At 35.4% G+C, this 19,228-nt stretch overlaps 1 protein-coding gene across 2 annotated transcripts in view; it reads right to left on the bottom strand.

Annotated features, from left to right (window-relative positions):
• The window catches only part of PNPT1 (polyribonucleotide nucleotidyltransferase 1), a 40,874-nt gene that overhangs the window by 7,355 nt on the left and 14,291 nt on the right, over window positions 1-19,228 (bottom strand). For both annotated transcript variants that reach the window (XM_068975685.1, XM_068975764.1), the window contains exons 11-19: window positions 19,144-19,201; window positions 16,434-16,530; window positions 15,842-15,944; window positions 11,423-11,493; window positions 9,438-9,474; window positions 6,690-6,756; window positions 6,518-6,607; window positions 5,273-5,326; window positions 212-318 (exon numbers count right to left, since the gene is read on the bottom strand). In XM_068975685.1, the coding sequence (XP_068831786.1) occupies window positions 212-318; window positions 5,273-5,326; window positions 6,518-6,607; window positions 6,690-6,756; window positions 9,438-9,474; window positions 11,423-11,493; window positions 15,842-15,944; window positions 16,434-16,530; window positions 19,144-19,201 (684 nt within the window). The remainder of the gene's footprint in view (window positions 1-211; window positions 319-5,272; window positions 5,327-6,517; window positions 6,608-6,689; window positions 6,757-9,437; window positions 9,475-11,422; window positions 11,494-15,841; window positions 15,945-16,433; window positions 16,531-19,143; window positions 19,202-19,228) is intronic.

Genomic DNA, 19,228 nt, shown 5'->3' with positions numbered 1-19,228 from the left:
AATTTGTAATCATCCTAAAGTGAGCCAATGTGAATATTTATACTGTAATATTTGTTTTTAACTCTCATCCTATAAAATACAAGGCAGATATGAAGGAGGAAAGATAAGAACAGAGACTTCTATTTTTCCAGCACTAGCATTCTTCTAAGCACTGTTTACAAAGTGTGTGTAATCTTCACCACTAAACATTTGAAGAGGTGAATATACTTGCCAGAATATCTGTCAGCAAACGATAGTCTTCTATTTCACCTTTGTCAGGATTGTTTTTGGTGACCAATCCTATTGCCACACCTGCCACAGCAGATGAAATTGGAACTCCTATAATTGAGAAAAAGAACTTGTTGTGTACAATGTATACATATCAGCCGAACATAGGTTATTCATCGTTCTGCTGACATTTATTTTAATATAACTGGATGGTGTTCTATATTGACAATTATCAAAACTAAGTTAGAGGAAGTCAAAGTGAAAGTCGCTCAGTCGTGTCCGACTCTTTGCGACCCTATGGACTATATAGTTCATGGAATTCTCCAGGCCAAAATACTGAAGTGGGTAGTCTTTCCCTTCTCCAGGGGATCTTCCCAACCCAGGGATTGAACCCAGGTCTCCCACATTGCAGGCAGATCCTTTACCAGCTGAGCTGCAATGGAAGCCTTAATAAATCATCGGCCTGCCTCATTTCTTCTTAAATATATAATAAAAGTCCTTTAACATAATTCTTTGTTCTCAACAAAAACTTCTCTAATAATGGCAAACTTAACTTTGAAAGTAATCTATTTCTTTGTGCTTTGCTTTTGGAGCCTTCTTTTTGAAAAATAATCATGTATTTGATAAATCTTTTCAGCCTGAGTTCTTCAGTCCACTTCCCCATGACCACCATTAGATTTTGTGTATCCTCCCAAAACTTATACCCAGGAAATCTAAATGTGAGTCTAATCTTTTCTTTATCTTATTCTTTTGAATAGCTGCAGAATACTCCCTGGATGTGTTTATAAACTACACAGTAGAAGTGGGGTTACTGAGTTGAAGCGGGTGTGGATTTACATTTCTTATAATGTCAAACTGTCTTCCACAATGTGTAGTATTTTATACTTTTACCAGCAGTATATGATGCTCCTTGCTATTCTACAGTCTTGTTAATCTTTGTTAAATCTTTTGACCTTTGGCATCTGGATGATAAAGATGGTAACTTACTCTTTTTAACTTGATTTCTGTTTTTATGATTGAAGTTGAACTTTTTAAAAATGTTTTTAAATCATTTATATTTCTTCATCGGTGAACTGGCTCTTCATGGCCTTCAGCCTTTTTCTTACATGGTTGTTAGTCTTATTGTTATTGATTTATAAGAGTTTTTAATATGGACTGACCTTTGTTAAATATGTAGACTGTTACAATAAATAAAATATAAATATGAAATACACGATAAAATACTATTTTCTAGTCTGTTGATTTTCTTGTGTTTTTTCTTGTATAGGATTTTCTATGTAATCATAGTTCCTGGATTTTGCTTAGAAAGGAACTATGATTTTGCTTATTAAAAAAATATTTTGGCTGTACTGCATGGCTTGTGGGATCTTAGTTCCCCAACCAGGGGTTGAAGCCAGGCCACAGTAGTGAAAGCACTGAGTGCTAACCACTGGATGGCCAGGGAATTCCCTGCTGCTGCTGCTAAGTCGCTTCAGTCGTGTCCGACTCCGTGCGACCCCATAGACGGCAGCCCACCAGGCTCCCCCGTCCCTGGGATTCTCCAGGCAAGAACACTGGAGTGGGTTGCCATTTCCTTCTCCAATGCATGAAAGTGAAAAATGAAAGTAAAGTCGCTCATGTCTGACTCTTCGCGACCCCATGGACTACAGCCTACCAGGCTCCTCCGTCCATGGGATTTTCCAGGCAAGAGTACTGGAGTGGGTTGCCACTGCCTTCTCCAGGGAATTCCCTAGAAATGCTTTATTTTTTTCTGTCCAAGAGTTTCATAAAATCTTGTTTAATTTTTTAAAAGGAAGTTTAAAGTTTTGATCACTTGAAATTTACTTGGCATAAAGGAATGTGGTAGAGACCTCATTTCATATTCTTTACGCCCACAGTTTTAACTATCACCTATAATGTTGATGACTTAAAAATCTATCCCTCCTACCTAGTTCTCTCTGGTAAACCTAGATCTGTACAACCCATCTGCCTGCTGGATATCTCCAGCTAAATGTCCCTCAGTTCAGTTCAGTTCAGTCGCTCAGTTGTGTCCGATTCTTTGCGACCCCATGAACTGCAGCACGCCAGGCCTCCCTGTCCATCACCAAATGTCCCTAATGCATCTTAAATATGTAAATAAATATAAAATTTTAAATTTCAAAATTTAATCACCCTCGATAAATCCCTTTTTCTCCTGCATTCCCTGTCTTGACTGAAAGCAATGACATGCTAGAATCAACACTTCTTTCCTCATTTCCTTCATCTTAATCAAGTCACAAAAATCTAATTAGAAGTACGTCCTCTAAATATTTTTTTGTAGAAAATTTGTCCTTTCCTCCGAATACTGAAATATCCATTGCTACTTCTTTAGTCCAATTCACACTATTTTTTCCCCTGGCAAGAGTTTCCCTGTCCAGTTTTCAGATTTTTAGCTCCCCTACCCCTACCCCAGCTCCTATTCTCTCCCACGTCATCACCTAGGTCTATCATGTAAGCTAGGAATAACTACTCCCAAAAGAACAGCATGTTCACATCATGCTACTTTTCTCTATAAAATCCTTCAAGTTCCCCATTACTTGCTTTCAGGAACTTTTTATGTAAGTTCTGTGGTCAAAAAGTTTGGGAAATATCCTGTTCCTAGAGATTCAATATTCACATTAACCTATTTAAGTTTATTTAAACCATATTAACAAACTTGTTTAATCCCGTGTAAACATTTTTTTTTTTCATAGTATATATATAATAACATCCTGTGGTACTCTTTTTCATGGAATAGTGAGTTGGGAAAATTTCAAACTCCTTAGTATAATAATGATCTTTGAAATAAGGTCCCAGTGTATTACATCATCACACCTTTCAAATATATTTCAGAAACACACTGTACTGTTTCATAACTTTGCACATGCTCCTTTCACAGGAAATACGGGCCTTATTGCTAATATGCCTGGTCAACAACCACTCAACCTTTAAATTCAAATGAAATGTAGCTGTCTCTATGAAGCCAATTATGTTCAACCAGTTCTTCATCTGTATTGTACATATTTGTGCCTTGTACATATTTGTGTTATCTCTTTGATGTGTTAGTATCTTTATGTCTTTGTTCCTGTAAACTTAAAAAACTGGGTATCCCTGTAGCATAGATAGTGTCTGATGTAAGACATTGCAAGCACTCATGTTATTTGAATTGAATACTATTTGTTGGCTCTTCCCACAGAATCTGACATTCATTCTTGTCAACTTCTTTTTCTATTTGGCTCCTTATTTTTTAATGTTAACATTTTTTTTTAAGAGATCAAAACTGTCATTTAACACATTATTCACATACTGCTTGTTATCAGTATCTTTTTTATTGGCAGACCAGTATTCTTAGTCAATTCAGTAACATTTTTAGTCAGTTTTTAAGGACAAGGTTTAGGATGGAGCATCTTGAAGCTCCAATTCAGAACTCTCTCCAACCTACTGATCAGATAATCTAGTCCTGGCTGCTCACCCTTCAACTAGTTATACACAGTATACTTATCACCCCTTATCAATTTCTGCATCCTTTTCTGCCAAGGTCACAAACTGCTAAGCTGAGCTGTAGATATACTATACAAGCCCCATCCTCCCTTTGCTCTATGGTATGGCTTGGAGTGACTCTCTTCTACCTCCTTGTTAAAATACTTATACACTAGGGTCACTGTCAAGTTCACTGGGTTATTACACTTTACAGGAAATACATATATCTTTTGAAAGTAAGAATTCTTTGTTTCTTTGGTATACTAACCTCCATGATTTCTCCAATACTGCCAAACTGGTTCAGTTATGTTATCCTGAAATTCTCATTACTTAGGATGAATTTTTGTCTAGACCTGAAGATCTGAATTCATTTAGAGCAGATAAAGACCCTCTTGTGATCTTTTATCTTTCAGTTCACCTTTTTCAGGATTTCTTCTATATTTTCCAATATGAGATTGTAAGAGTGATAAATGCAAGCTGCATGAGACAGAAACTTTGTTTTGTTCACCACCAAGTCCCAGGAGTTTAGATCAGTGCTTGGCACAGAGTTAGCATATAATAAAGATTTGTTGAATTAATATATGAAGGTGAAAATAGAAACGGTATTTTAACCAGCTGCCTTAAATATCAGGTTGTTTTCCTTCCACTGAACAGAACTAGAAAAGTGCCTTTAATTGCCTTTAGCTTTTTTTGCTTTGCCTTGTTTTAAGCTTTTTAGATAATGGTATCATGGTGGCTCTGTGGTAAAGAATCCGCCTGCTAATGCAGGAGATGTGGGTTCAATCCCTGGGTCGGGAAAATCCCCTGGAGAAGGCAGTGGCAACCCACTCCAGTATTCTTGCTGGGAAAATTCCATGGACAGAGGAGCCTGTGGGCTACATATGATTCATGGAGTTGCAGAGTCAGACATGACTGAGTGAGTGAACACACATTATACACTTACACCATTCTTTCATTTCATTCTTCATTATATCATCCTTTCTATCTTTCTCCTTTTCTGTACGGTAAATGTGAGAACTTATAGGGAACTCTGAGTGTCTTTAGGTTCCTCTTCTCTTTCTTCTTAAATAGCATCACTGGTAATTGGCAGATACTGTTTTCAGAGTCTCTTAACATGCTGCCTCTTTCCTTTTTGGTGTTTCAGATCCAGAGATTATACTGAACCACTTGCAGTCTTCCTTCCTAAAGTTCTGTGTACTCTTCTATGAGTGGTGTTCTTCCCAGGGTTTGCTTAAAACAACTGAAAGATTACATAAATTATTTTCCTTTATGGGTCCTAATACTGCTGCTTGCTAAGCCAACCTTACTTAGGGAATGGTATCAATTGCAGAGCTCTCAGAAACCTAAGGGGTCACCAAATAAATAATTTCAATTTATTACTTTTAGCCAAGAATAAGAATTTCAGCAGATATCTGTAGTTGAAACTGTGCTTTTTAACTATCTTCCTTCCGGCCTGGTTTGGTAATCTGTAATCTGACTTCTTCAAAGTCTTGCTAAAATACAGTTTTTAAAAATCCTATATTTTATTACTGATTAATTCTATATTATATAAATAAGCTTTGGTAGTTTTGAGACATAATTCTTTTACCTGCATCCATTAAGGCTAAACTTCCACCACATGCGGATGCCATAGAAGATGACCCTATAAAAATAAAGGAAAATACTTGCTTTAATACTGATTTTTGTTAAATGTAGAAAATTGCTAGTTAGTTATTTCCTTACAATTACTCATTTATAATTTAAATATTCAGTATTCTTTCCTTCTTTTTAAAAGCACTTAAGGCAAGCTCTCCTAAACCACAGACTACAGAGAGCTGCACAGACAATGTGACAGCCATTAGCAACGTGTGGCTAAATTTAAATTATCTGAAATAAATTCAGTCCCTTAGCTGAATTTAGCACAGCACAGAGATAGAGAATTTCTGTCACCACAGAAAGTTCTATTGGACAGCAGTACTAGAGATTCTGCTTCTAAGAAACTACCAGAAAAACCAGCATGCCTCTTTTGTTGCTTAACTAGGAGGCAGTTAAAAATACAGGGCTCTAGCTCTCTCGCTGGGCCATAAGCTATAGCTCAATCACACCCAGTAAAGAACTCAATGTCCTTTTTTAAATTTTGAACTTTGGTATTTTTTACAAAATATCTATAACCATTTGATATAGGTAGGCTACATGTTTGAGAATCCTGTGCCCTTTCTGCCTTTAATGATTATGCCACCGTTCCTTGACCTGCGGACCGAGTTTCAATTTAAAGTTGACTTTTGGAAATTTCCTGGCAGTTCAGTGGTTAGGACTCTGTGCTGTCACTGCCAAGGCCTAGGTTAAATCCCTGGCTGGGGATCTAAAAGAACTAAAATCCCACAAGCTGCATGGCATGGCAAAAAAAAAAAAAAAAAAAAAAAGATAATTTCTCTTGAAAAAATAAAAAAATAAATTTGACTTTTTAAACCCAGCCTCTCTCTGTGATATCTTCTTATATCTGTGATACATGACAAGTGTCCCCTGCTTAACAGTTCACTATATTCCCCGCCCCCCTTCTTCTTTCCAAGCTGGCCTTGCTCTATTGTTTGTTTATAAAAATAAGGAAACAAATAACCAAAACTTGATCTACTGTAAAAGAGACACAAAGATAAACATTTTTTTATATTATATTGTTTTCAAAAACATTAGGTAAGAACAGAGATTCAGACAAGTATATGATTAAACATATTTTTCTCTTGCAGTGGTTTTGGGTACTACAGTAATAAATGTAATGAAACATTACTTATGAAAAGCTAAAACTATAACAGGGAGTCCATTCTTTTTCATTAGGAAAAATGTTTCAAAACCATACCATTTGACTCTAGTACTTCCGATGTGACTCTTATGGTGAAAGGAAAATCTTTAGGAATAACGGGATACAGAGCTCTCTCAGCAAGAGCACCTAAATTAAAACAGAAAATAATGAGAAAAAAAATGCTAAGTCTCTTTAATAAAATCATGTACATACCAAGATTGGTACTTACCATGCCCAAGTTCTCTTCTATTTATACCAGTGACTTTGCCAATTTCATTAGTTGCATAGGGAGGAAACTTAAACAAACAAACAAAAAAGCACGTACATATACAATTGACATGGAAAGATATCCCATATATATAAATAAGTTACAAATATAAATAGAATCCCATATTTGTTTAAAAAAAAAAAAGAAAAAAGTACATTCATACACACAGAAAATGTCTGGACCTCTAAGACATATACCAAACTGCTAAAAGTAGCTATTTCTAGTGTTTATATGACCTGGGGTAGGAAATGGATGGTTATGAGGATTTACAACTCAAACTTCTATAATATTTAAATTGTTAACAATAACAAAATACTATATTTTTATAATACAAGAAATATACATTTTAAAAAAATGCACATCAAGGAAACATCTTTTCCAATAAGGGTATTACTTTAGCCAAGAGTTGCAAACTATTTTATTTGACTGATATACTGTCTTAAAAGAATGTAAACTAGATGTAGTTGTTTAAAAAACAAAAATTTCCTGTAAAAATCTGGAATTCCACTTACTTTAACTAAATATTTTTAAAGAGAGAGATGGAACATGAATCTGATAAAGTCTCTAGATCTAGTGGTCAATTTGCAGGAGATAGACCATTGAACTGTACCATGAGTGCAATTAGAACCCAGGCTGTGGGGAATACTATAGGTCAGATGGCTCTGGGAGTTCAACAGAAAGACTGTAAAGAAAAGAATATGATGGAGGAGAGACCTATAAATTAAAAGAGACTTAAAGAATATAAAATTAAAAAAAAATATGGACAAGACTACACTGTTGTATCTAGGGATGTGTGACAGAAACCCAAGGGTGTGATTACTATTAATATAAAACTTAGAAGAGTAGTTACTTTTAGGGAAAGAAGGTTTTTAAGACTGGGATGAAAAACATGGAAGGACTGACTGGATACGTTCTATTCTATGACTTTGGTGGTAGTTACAAGGATGTCTGTCTGATGAAAACTCATTAAGTCATCCTTTGTTTTATATTGATTTTAGTATCTGTATTTTATGATAAAAAGATTTTTTTAAAAAATGAAATAAAATAGCAATACAGCCTGTATCTTTCTCCTGCCTCTGCCTTCACCTATTTTCCCAATTATCAGCTAAAGCTGCATATTTTGCAGGTGCCCTTTTTAAAGACTTTATAAAAGATTTTTTTTAAAGATTGCCATGTGCTCTTCAGTTCTTGATCTAAGATTTACCTTATCAATTATAATTCCTCTCTGGCTTCTCTAGCATCTGTATATATCCCAAACAGGATACTAGGGATTTAAAACCTGTGAGAATCTCCAGGTTTAGATATTCTCTAGCATGTATTTTCTACATGAAAGATTCTCTATTAGCTATAGCAGATTCAACAAAATTGAGATGCTGGGATTCTGGGCAGCCAACAGCAGCCACTCAAAAGGCCTGCTGCTGTACACTAGTCTCCCAAATCGTGTGCTTCAAATACTAAAATTAGAGTGTTGTATGGCTGTGTCACGTCTGGTCCTGAGAGGGTAACAGGCAGGAAGGCCAGGGGTCTCCAAACAGAAGAAATAACCTGCAAGTGTCAGACATTTTTATCTCTCTTAAGCGGCAGGAGGAAACAAACTAGCGATATTTTTTCCTTCTCTATACAAATTTAAAAGGAGGTTTCTCTTAAAATTCTGTGTTGCCATAATGACACCTGGTTTCACCTGAAGTTAACCAATGCCTTTTTCTTATAAAAATGTTTATCTTAAGCTATGCTAATGTACTATGCATTTACCCCAAACTCTGTCTTCAAGTTGGTTCTGCCTTTTGGGCTCAGAACCTGCTTGATAAACCAGTATGTTATACTCCGATATTGTTCCTCTAATCTATGTAAATGACACTATTTGTATGGTGATCTGCCCTTCTTCAAGATTCAAGTTAATCATTTTATGGCCCAAGATAAACCATTTGGTGCCAAGATTATCCCAAAATACATCTTATGGGTGAGGGGCCTGGTGTCATTCTGAGTTCTGAGACATTCCTTTCTTTCATTAACCAGCTGCTTGTGACTATATAACATCCAGCTGAAGACTAACAGGGGGGTACTCTTTCTGCCCCCTTCTGATGCCTATGTCAGAAGCTTTCTCTATCTCCTTTATACTTTAATAAAACTTTATTACACAAAAGCTCTGAGCGATCAAGCCTCGTCTTTGGCCCTGGATTAAATTCTTCTCCTCTGGGGGCCCAAAATCCCAGTGTTGTAATTCAACAACAACCTTTCAGTCCCTTAGAAAAGCTAATCAAAAACTCAATTACATGTACTGATATCATACATAAAATAATTTAACATTAAATACCTCAGTTCTTTTGCTGTTAATCAACTGAGTAAAAATATGAACATTTAAATGAACTAAAGGGAGATGGTGATTTGCCAGTTGAAGTATTTGAAAAGCCCCACTTGCTGGACATACGTGTGAACAGTTACAACTCTTTGACTAATACACTACTGTCTACTATACTTTAGCCTTTATGTATTGACTCAGAACAGGATGTTGTTGGTTGGAAAGGTATTACTTGTCTCTCTACTCTCTAAATACCTCTGCAAGCATTAAAATAAGTGCCCAAACCTTAACAGATATATGATAAAACTGGCATAGTAAAATGTTAATGGCAGGAACCTAGGTAGTGGATATACAGGTTATCTACTGTAAAAATCTTTAAAAATAAAATACTGGGGAAAAATTCACCTTACCTCATAGTGTAGCATGAAATTTTTATCTTTTATCCCACTACAAACAAAAAGCATAATATTAAAGACACCATGCAGATATAAATTTATTCAATAAACAATAAAAAAAGATGGAATTTAAAAAACAACTGGTTATTAAGGAAAATTGGTCTGAAACTGAATACCAGAAGAATTAGAAGGATGAATGTCAGAGACAGTTGTGTCCCCCCACCAGGGTCAGGGCTTTTGAAGGAATTCTATACAGATTTAAGAAAACAATTTTGCTTCAAATAAAGACTTATTTGATATAGATATCCAAACTTAAATACTAAGACAATAGACACATTTTAAAGCATTAACTAGTGAGAATCCTAAATGTTATAAACATATCATTTAAATCTCAGTTATGATCTTCTAAGTCAAACATATGAAATGAAAATCAGTAACTGAAATGATATAACTGAGAACAATCAGAGGATCTGACAGGCAAAGATTTTTTTCAGGGTTTGAAAAGATTGAAAAGAGAACTGTTACTGAATGTACAACACTGGGAATAATGATGAGAAGAAAAAATTTTTGGAAGCAGGAAACCAAATTTTTTTTAACTGAGGAAAAGACAGGCAGTACACAGGTTCTTGGCACAAACAGTGTTCTCTTTGAGTGGGATTACAAAAGGCACCTCTCTGTACAGAGGCTTTAGAAAGTCTTGAGCCAGGGCTGGATCTATACAACCATAAATTACAGCCTTTTGGAAGGAAATCTGAAAACAAGATACCTCCAGAAGACTAAAGCAATCATAGATTCAGGGGGCTAGAGAGGAGCCTAGGGATCATTAGCCAAGTACCTGCACTTTATAAGGTGAGAAGTCAAAAGACCAGCATAGATGTGTGATATGTACCACCTCACTTACAGAGGTTAGAGACCTGGGACTAGAATGTAGAGAGGTACCCTGGCCAAACCCAGTACACACACTTATGAAGCTGTGTTGCCTCCTAGAAGAAAGGAGTCAGCATGAAGAAAAGGGCAATCAAGTTTTGGCCTACGTGGGAATTTAAAATACAGAAATTTAAGAGCTCCCCTGCCACAGAGAATCATCATTATGATGAACAGTCAAGTCTTATACATGCAGCTGCATTGTTATTTTTGTTAGGTACATGAAAAATAATTAGTGATGCTGTCTTGAAGATGGGTATCCCTGGTGGCTCAGTGGTTAAAAAAAAAAATCTTCCTGCCCACACAGGAGACACAAAGACATTTGGGTTTGATCCCTGGGTCAAGAAAATGCCCTGGAGAAGGAAATAGCAACCTACTCCAATATTCTTGCCTGGGAAATCCCATGGACAAAGGAGCCTAGTGGGCTATAGTTCACGGGATCACCAAAGAGTTGGACACAACATGGTGACTAAGCAACAACAATCTTGAAGGTACTGGGGATTATCTTCATCAGTTGGGAAGCAGGAAATGGGAGGTGGTCCTCTGGTCATTTGAGACCCTTAATAAAGGAAAGGGAAGCAACCCTGTTAGGCACTGAGAAAAATCTGAGGCTGTGAGTTCAGAACTCTGCTGCAAAAATGTTGGTGAGGACTGTAATTCTGATCATGTAAAATTGATCAACATGATTTTACTGCTGACTTTTTTGGAACAGAGGAGGAGAATCAAGTATTATTTAAAACACAAGTTCAAATGTACCTTAGAAATAGGTAAGTTTTTTTCATTTAACAACTTCCAGATTCTTTTTGGGAACTGGGATTCTTGCTTATTATTAATAGAAAAATCTATCCAGAGTAATGATCTAGAGATAAGAGAATAAACTAAATGTACCCATGCTAGAGAATTAAATGCTATGTTTGAATAAGTAAATCAGGAGACAAATATAGCACAAAAAAACCCTTGCAATCACTATTACGTAAACAGAAAAATTAGGTATAGAGATACAGGCTTTAAGAAATAATGGTAATATGCCACATGAATTATATATTGTGACATCATAACCAGGAAACATAACTTACTTTATAGCTGTTATAATTCGGTCTGACTTAAAATTGGATTCTAATGAATCAAATGTAACAGTACAAAGCACCTAAAAAAGAAAAAAATAAAATTCTTCAGGCTTTAATTTACTAACAACAAAGATGAAAACGAAAAACGTGAAAAACTCATTTAGCTTTTAAAGAAATAAGTACATTCTATTCAAAGCTTGCCAAGGTACAATAAACATTTATTCAAGGTACAGTAAACATTAGAAATTATATAATTTACATATAAATAATATATGTAAATCTCAATAATCCAGATGTCTAATATCACATAGACTACATATGAAAGGTATTAGGAGTGCTGGGAGAGAAGAAAAGGAGTATTTATAAACCTGCCCATAAAGGAATCCTCAATAAAAGTTCAGCCAATAAAACTTCCTGCTTAAAACTGGAAAAAATTTTAAAAAGTCAACCTAAGAAGACTGGAGGGACATAATATAATCCAGAGACCCTACACTGTATCATTCACAACATCCAGGATACAACCTACAAGAAAACAGAAAATAGGGGCCCATTCTTGAAAGAAAAGACAATGAATAGAGACAGATCCTGAGCGGATTCAGATGTTGGATTAAAAGACAAAAGATTTTCAACAGCTAGTATTCAAGGACATAAAAAAGAACCAACAGAAATTCTAGAACTGAAAAATAAGATAATGCAAATAAGATAATGCAACAGTCAATGAATATGAACAAGGATTAGAAGAAACTGCCCAACCTATAGAACAAAAAGCGGGGAAAAAAGAACACAGCCTCCAGGACCTATGGGACAATATCAAAAGGCCTAAATATATATACTGGCAATCCCAGAAAGAGAAAAGTGAGAATGAGATAGAAAAAAATATTTGAAGAAATCACATCTGAAATTTCTCAAGTTTGATGAAAGATACAAATTTACAGGTTTAAAGCTCAGGAAACTCTTAGTAGGATAAATAAAAGAAAACCACACTTGTCATAGTCATGCTGCTGAAAACCAAAGACAAGGAAAACCTTGAAAGCACCCAGATAAAACAATGAATTACAGGGACAACAATAAATGAATGAGTCCTGACTTCTCAGAAAAAGGAAAACAAAAAGGAATAGGCCATTTCTTTGAGTGCTAAAAGATATCAACCCAGAATCTATATTCTGGCAAAAAGATTCTTTGTAAAAAGATAAAGACATTTTCAGATAAATGAAAAATAGTAATTTGTTATCATAAGATCCAAAGGACAATACTAAAGTAAGTCTTATCAGATTGAAGGAAAATAACACCAAATGGAAACTTGGATCTTCAGGAAGAAATAAAAACCATCAGAAATGCCAAATATGCAGGTCAATATAAAAGTCTATCTTGTTTTCTTTAAATAGATAATTGTTTAAAATAAAGGTCATAATGTTGCCTTGTAGAGTTGTTAACACATATAACTCGTGAAGTAAATACAGCATAAAGGATAGAATGAGGGGCAAATATACCGAAATGGTTGCACTTTACTCACTTTGTGTGAAGTGGGAAAAATTAACTGTAAAAAGACTATGAAAAGTTAAGGATGTATACCATATTCTCTAATTGTAACCATTTAAAATAATATAGAGGTATAACTAAAAAGCAAATACACAAATTAAATTGGAGATCTTAAAAAGTATTCAATTAATCCAAAAAGAAGGCACAAGGAATAGAAAAAAAAAAAAAAGTGGGGCTAGACAAAAAACAAATAATAAAATGACAGACTAAATTCAATTAATAATTAAACTGAACCTTAATGAACAAAACACTCCAGTTAAAAGGCAGAGATTGTCAGAATGGTTAACAAAAGTATACAAAATATCTTAATGGAGCTATTTATTTTAATTTTGGGGAATTCCCTGGTGTCCAGTGGATAGGACACCATACTCTCATAGTGAGGGCCCACATTCAATCCCTAGGTGGGGAACTAAGATCCCACAAGTGACTGAGCATGGCCAAAAAAATAAAAATAATTAACTTTGACTAAAAGGCATAAAAGAAAACACAAAGAAGACAGGTTATATTTATTGAAAGACTGATTGAAATTGTAAAAATAACATTTTTTTACTCATTCCATAAAGTCAGTGCAAAGCCAAATCTAAATCACTGATTTAAATGAAGGAACAAAGGTACCAGAATAGCTAAGACAATTTTGAGGGGGAGGGAAGGAAGAATAAAAAGGGAGGTTTTATCCCTCAGGTATTAAAATATATCCCCCAACTATAATAATTAAAGGAGTTTGACACTGGCCCAGGGAACTCAAGCAATGGAACGGAATATATAGTTCAAAAATGTACATTTTTCAATATGATAAGGCAACTACAAATTAATGGGAAAAAATGAATTTTTAGTAAACACTGTTGCAAAACTTATTCACTCTGGAGGGTTTTGCCTCACACCATGTATAGGAATAAACTCCAAGACAGATATAGCTAAAACTAGAAAGTTAATAGTAGGTGCATAATTCTATGCCTTTGGAGTAAGGATTTCTTAAAGAAGATCTCAAAATTAAAGATTTTAGGCTCACTGTAGACATATATAGGCCTGCCTCATCTTACTGTACTTCACTGTATTGTGTTTAACTTTTTAGTTATTTGCCAATAATGATTTTTTTTAAAGCAAGCTGAAGGTTGCTTGACCCAGGCAAACCTGGGTCAAGGAGGTATATCAGCACCATTTTTCCAACAGCATTTACTCCCTTCTTGTCTTTGTGTCACATTGTAGTTAGTTCTTGAAATTTTCAAAACCTCCACCAGCAAAAAGATTATGACTTGCTGAAGGCTCAGATGATGGTTAGTGTTTTTTTAGCAGTATTTTTAAATTAAGGTTTGTACAGTTATTTAAGACATATGCTATCATACTATGTACTACAGATTACAGATAGTTTAAAACGTAAGTTTTATATGTGCTGGGAAACCAAAAAACTTGTGTGATTTGCTTTGCTGTGATATTTATCGTGCTGCTTTGAAACTGAACTTGCAGTATATCCGAGGTATGCCTCTAGTAGACTACCACAAACAAAGCTAGAAGGCTTATGGCAAAGAGGGAGATGATACATACAAATTATGGTGGCTGAAAAGGATTCATATTTAAAACACATAAGAATTCATTAAAAAATAGCATGAAAAAGACAGTAAACTATATTAAAAAAAAAAGAAAAATCAGTCAAAGGATATAAGCAGGTAATTCATGAAAAAGCAAAACTAAAACTAGGGCTACCACTTTGTTGAACTCTAGGGACACTATAAGAGTGCCTTGGAGGTATGCACCCCACAAGGTATGGTTTATACCATTATCATGTTAATTGGCTATCATATAAAGAGATATCCATTCCTCATCAGGAAATATAAATGAAAGCAATGACATACCACTTTGTACCCATTGCTAATTGCTAAGTCACTTCAGTTGTGTCCGACTCTGTGCAACCCCATAGATGGCAGCCCACTAGGCTCCCCCATCCTTGGGATTCTCAAGGCAAGAACACTGGAGTGGGTTGCCATTTCCTTCTCCAACTGTACCCATTAGGTGGGCAAAATTAATGATTTACATAATTAAAATAAAGCATTTTACCATACATGAAACAGTGCATACAAATATATGTTAAATATAAGAGAACAGGTGCCTATGTAAAGGAAAAGAATAGGACTGATGTTCAGGCTAAATGGAGAAAACAAGTGAGAGCCTCAAATAGACCAACAGTGACAATGTCATAAACTGAGGAGTAAACTGAGTAACTTGGGACTTCTCTGGTGGTCCAGTGGTTAAGACTCCACACTGCCAATGAAGGGGACGGGCTCAATCCAAGATCCTACATGCCATGTGGTACAGCCAAAAAAAATATGGGGCTTCCCTCATAGCTCAGTTGGTAAAGAATCTGCCTGCAGTGCAGGAGACCTGGGTTCAATCCCTGGGTCCAGAAGAGCCCCTGTGGAAGGAAATGGCAACCCGCTCCAGTATTCTTGCCTGGAGAATCCCACGGACAGAGGAGCCTGGCAGGCTACAGTCCATGGGGTCGCAAGAGTTGGACATGACTTAGTGACTAAAGAGGAAGAGAGATGAGTGACTGACTTAGTGACTAAAGAGAGAGATGAGTGACTTAATTTCTTATACCTAAGATTAAAAGAAAAATGTAATAAAACCACAGGTAATTCTAGAAAATGCAGCTAATTCGCAGTGATGAAAGTTGCCTAAGGAAAGGGAGGGGAGCAGGAAGAAGAGACCAGACAGCAATGAGGAAATTCTTGGGGGCAACTGATATGTTCATTATCTTTAAACATTTTAAAAAAATCAGATCTTCTGAATAGATAATATATTCCATATGCTAAAAACCTACATAAATGTACTTCTATTAGGACTATCTAAACAATCATGTATTAGCAAATAATTGTAGCTTTTTACATATATTACCTGTGTCTGTCCCCTCTGAAATAATGACGATCCGTGAAGAATTTTAAACATATCTACCTCACAATTTATATTCCTAAGTGAAGTCAAATCTCGACCGTCACACCTAGAGTAATAAAGGAAATAATTATTTACAGCAGTGTTGTAAGTCAGAAAAATCACATATTATCTCTTGATCACTACCACAAAGTTCTCTAATTGAACTGCATATCATAATCACCTGCAGAACTTTAAAAAATAATATAGATACCTGGGCCCCATCCTAGGTCCCACTGAATTAGAATCTCAGAGGTTGTGACCCATACACCTGTTAAAAAGCTCTGCAGGTAATTCTGACATGCAGTAATGGCTTTGAAGCAATGCTCTACACATGAAGCCTAGAGAGAGATAGTCAAAACATATCAACAGAATCCACATGCTTGTCAACAGGTATCCATTTATAAAATAAACATTATATAATCATTTCCTGTTATTTGAAGGAAAAAATCCTAGTTTCTAGCTTTCAGCTAGTTGTCACTTTCAAGGAAACTTGCAGAGAGTACATGCTTCAATTCCATCAAAAAAGGATATGTAAAAAAAAAAAGGATATGTTTACCTTTTGTACTCATTCAAAATAATACTTCTAAAAACATCCTTTGTAGCAACATTGAAGGATTCTATTATTTCACAGGAATCAACCTCTGGAAATTTTTCTATAGAAGAAAGACAAACCAAAGATTTTCTGATTTTGGAAGATAAAATTTCTCTTTAAGTTCACAGTGTCAAATCAATTAACTATGGAATTGAGCCAAAGGAGCTGACTGAACATTAGTCCTCTAAGCAAAAGTTTTTAGGTAGGAGAGACACAACTATTATACCTCAAATGTACCATTAATGGGAACCTAGTTTGCTTTCTACCAGAACAACAGTGCTTTAAAATCAACTATTTCATTGTTATCTGACATATCCAGCCAACCATTTTATGAGAAGATTTAACTGATGTTTTTAACAGTAGTCTCCTTCACTATTTTGCTTTAGGAACTTTTATTTTAGTCCACAAATACAGGAATAATTTTCTTTATACATTACAAATCCCTACTTTTTTTTTTTTTAATAGACTTTCTTTTCTGTCTTTATTTTTGGCTGTGCTTGGTCTTTGTTGCTGCATGAGCTTTTCTCCAGTTGTGGCGAGCAGGGGCTACTCTTTAGTTGCGGTGCGCAGGCTTCTCATTGTGGTGGTTTATCTTGCTGTGAAGCATGGGCTCTAGGGCATGACTGCTTCAGCAATTGTGGCTCCTGAGCTCTAGAGCACAGGCTCAATAGTTGAGGTACATGGGCCTAGTTGCTCACAGTACGTGGGCTCTTCCCCGATCAGGGATTGAACCCACGTGTCCTGCATGGCAGGCAGATTCTTTTACCAGTGAGCAAAGGCCCCTGCTGACTAGTTTTCAGTTAACATTTATCAAGTTCTTTCATAACCCAGGTATTTTACAAGTTTTTATTTAAATACCTTTAATCTTTATAGGAATCTGTGAGGTAAATGCTATTACTGTTGTCTCTGTTTTACAGAAGAAAAAACAGGCCTGAAGAGAAGCAAGTTGCCCGAGATCACCCAGGTAGTAACTGACAGCTGTGACCTGAATAAAGATGTGTGCCTAGGCTTATGCTTTTCAATGTTAAGCTACTTTATCTTATTATCTTAATGTAGTTGATTCATGCCAAGTTCTAAGCACTGTTCTCTTAAGCATTTGGTTTATTAAATATAACTTGAAAGTGGGCAGAACATGAGAAATGGCCACAGAGAGATAGATATTGTGTCTTTGTCAGACAGGAATAATTTTTAATACGAATTTTTATGCTTTAACTAGGTTGCACTTAGAAAAATAATTAGTAACAAAACATTAAAAATATTATCCTATGAACCCAGAGAGTCAAGAAGGTATTTGACTCTGTATGATTACTACTACTTTTCTTTTTTATTGGAGTGGGTTGCCATGCTCTCCTCCAAGGGATCTTCCTGACCCAGGAATTGAACCCACATCTCTTACGTCTCCCATTTTGGCAGGCAGGTTCTTTATCAACAGTGTCACCTGCGAAGCCCCATGACTATGTATTATTAAAATCACTTTCTTTTTAAATAAGGCAGCAGGTGTTATACAACTTTTTTTTTTGCATTCCCCCCCCCCCCCAGCTTTTTATTTTGTATTGGGGTGTAGCCGGTTAACAATGTTGTGACAGTTTCAGGTGAACAGTGAAGGGACTCAGCTATGCATATACATGTATCCATTCTGCCCCAAACTCCCCTCCCATCCAGGCTGCTACATAACTTCGAGCTGAGTTCCATGTGCTATTCAGTAGGTCCTTGTTGGTTATCCATTTTAAATACAGCAGTGTGTACATGTCCAAACCAAACTCCCTAACTATCCCTTCCCTCCTTTCTTCCCCCACTGGCAACCATAAATTCATTCTCTAAGTCTGTGAGTCTCCTTCTGTTTTACAAGTAAGTTCATTTGTATCATTTCTTTTCAGATTCCACATATAAGGGATGTCATATGTTATTTCTCCTTCTCTATCTGACTTACTTCTAATCCTTAAAAGGATGAAATATAGTGAGAAAAGACCAAACTTTTTCAATGGCAATTACACATATAGATAGTGGATATAGATAATTATAGAAATATGTAATGGCCTTAATATTGATGTTAGCAGCAAAATTTTTGTCTTGAGATATGCAGGTGAGAGGATATTTGTCTATTAGCAGAAAAATTAACAAGAACTATATGTCATGCGTGGTACCTCAGTTTGTGTGACTACTATTAAGCAATAAAATCCTTTTGTTTAATAATTTTTAGAAAGAAAGAGTCTCTAAAATCTAAATTTTATAATTCTACATGTTAATAACATCAATTAACATTTACTGAAAACCTGCTATGTGTCAGGCACAGATGTAAATGATTTATTCATTCAATCCTCACAAACTGTATTAGAATTGCAATTTTATAAATTAAACTCAAGAATTTTAAAGAGTATCTTTTAGGTTTTCATAGGAAACGATACAAGGATACCCATTTTGGAGTATGAGAGTTTGATCTAGAAAAGATTAGGAACACCTCATACTCAGCATTTATTGGTGCTTACTTTGGGTCAGGTGCAGTTCTTACCCATTCACAGAAGTCAGCTTAACAGTAACTTTGGGATGTATCATTATCACAAGTTTACTAAAGATGAAACTAAGGAGTAATAAGAATAACTGATCTCTTAACAACTGAAATTTTAAAATCTATTATTTCCTTTATTTTTTTATACTAGAAAAAACTAAAATTTACCTTTTAGTTGTTCCTCTGTATCTAATCTAATCTTATTAATAGCTTCATCTCTGGAAATCTAAAAGAAAGTTGAAGTTCAGTTGTT

Source organism: Capricornis sumatraensis, chromosome 1 (genome assembly GCF_032405125.1).
Source record: "Capricornis sumatraensis isolate serow.1 chromosome 1, serow.2, whole genome shotgun sequence".
Lineage (NCBI taxonomy): Eukaryota > Metazoa > Chordata > Mammalia > Artiodactyla > Bovidae > Capricornis > Capricornis sumatraensis.
The sequence above is the reverse complement of the archived record's forward strand: the minus strand, read 5'-3'. Positions and strand labels throughout refer to the sequence as shown.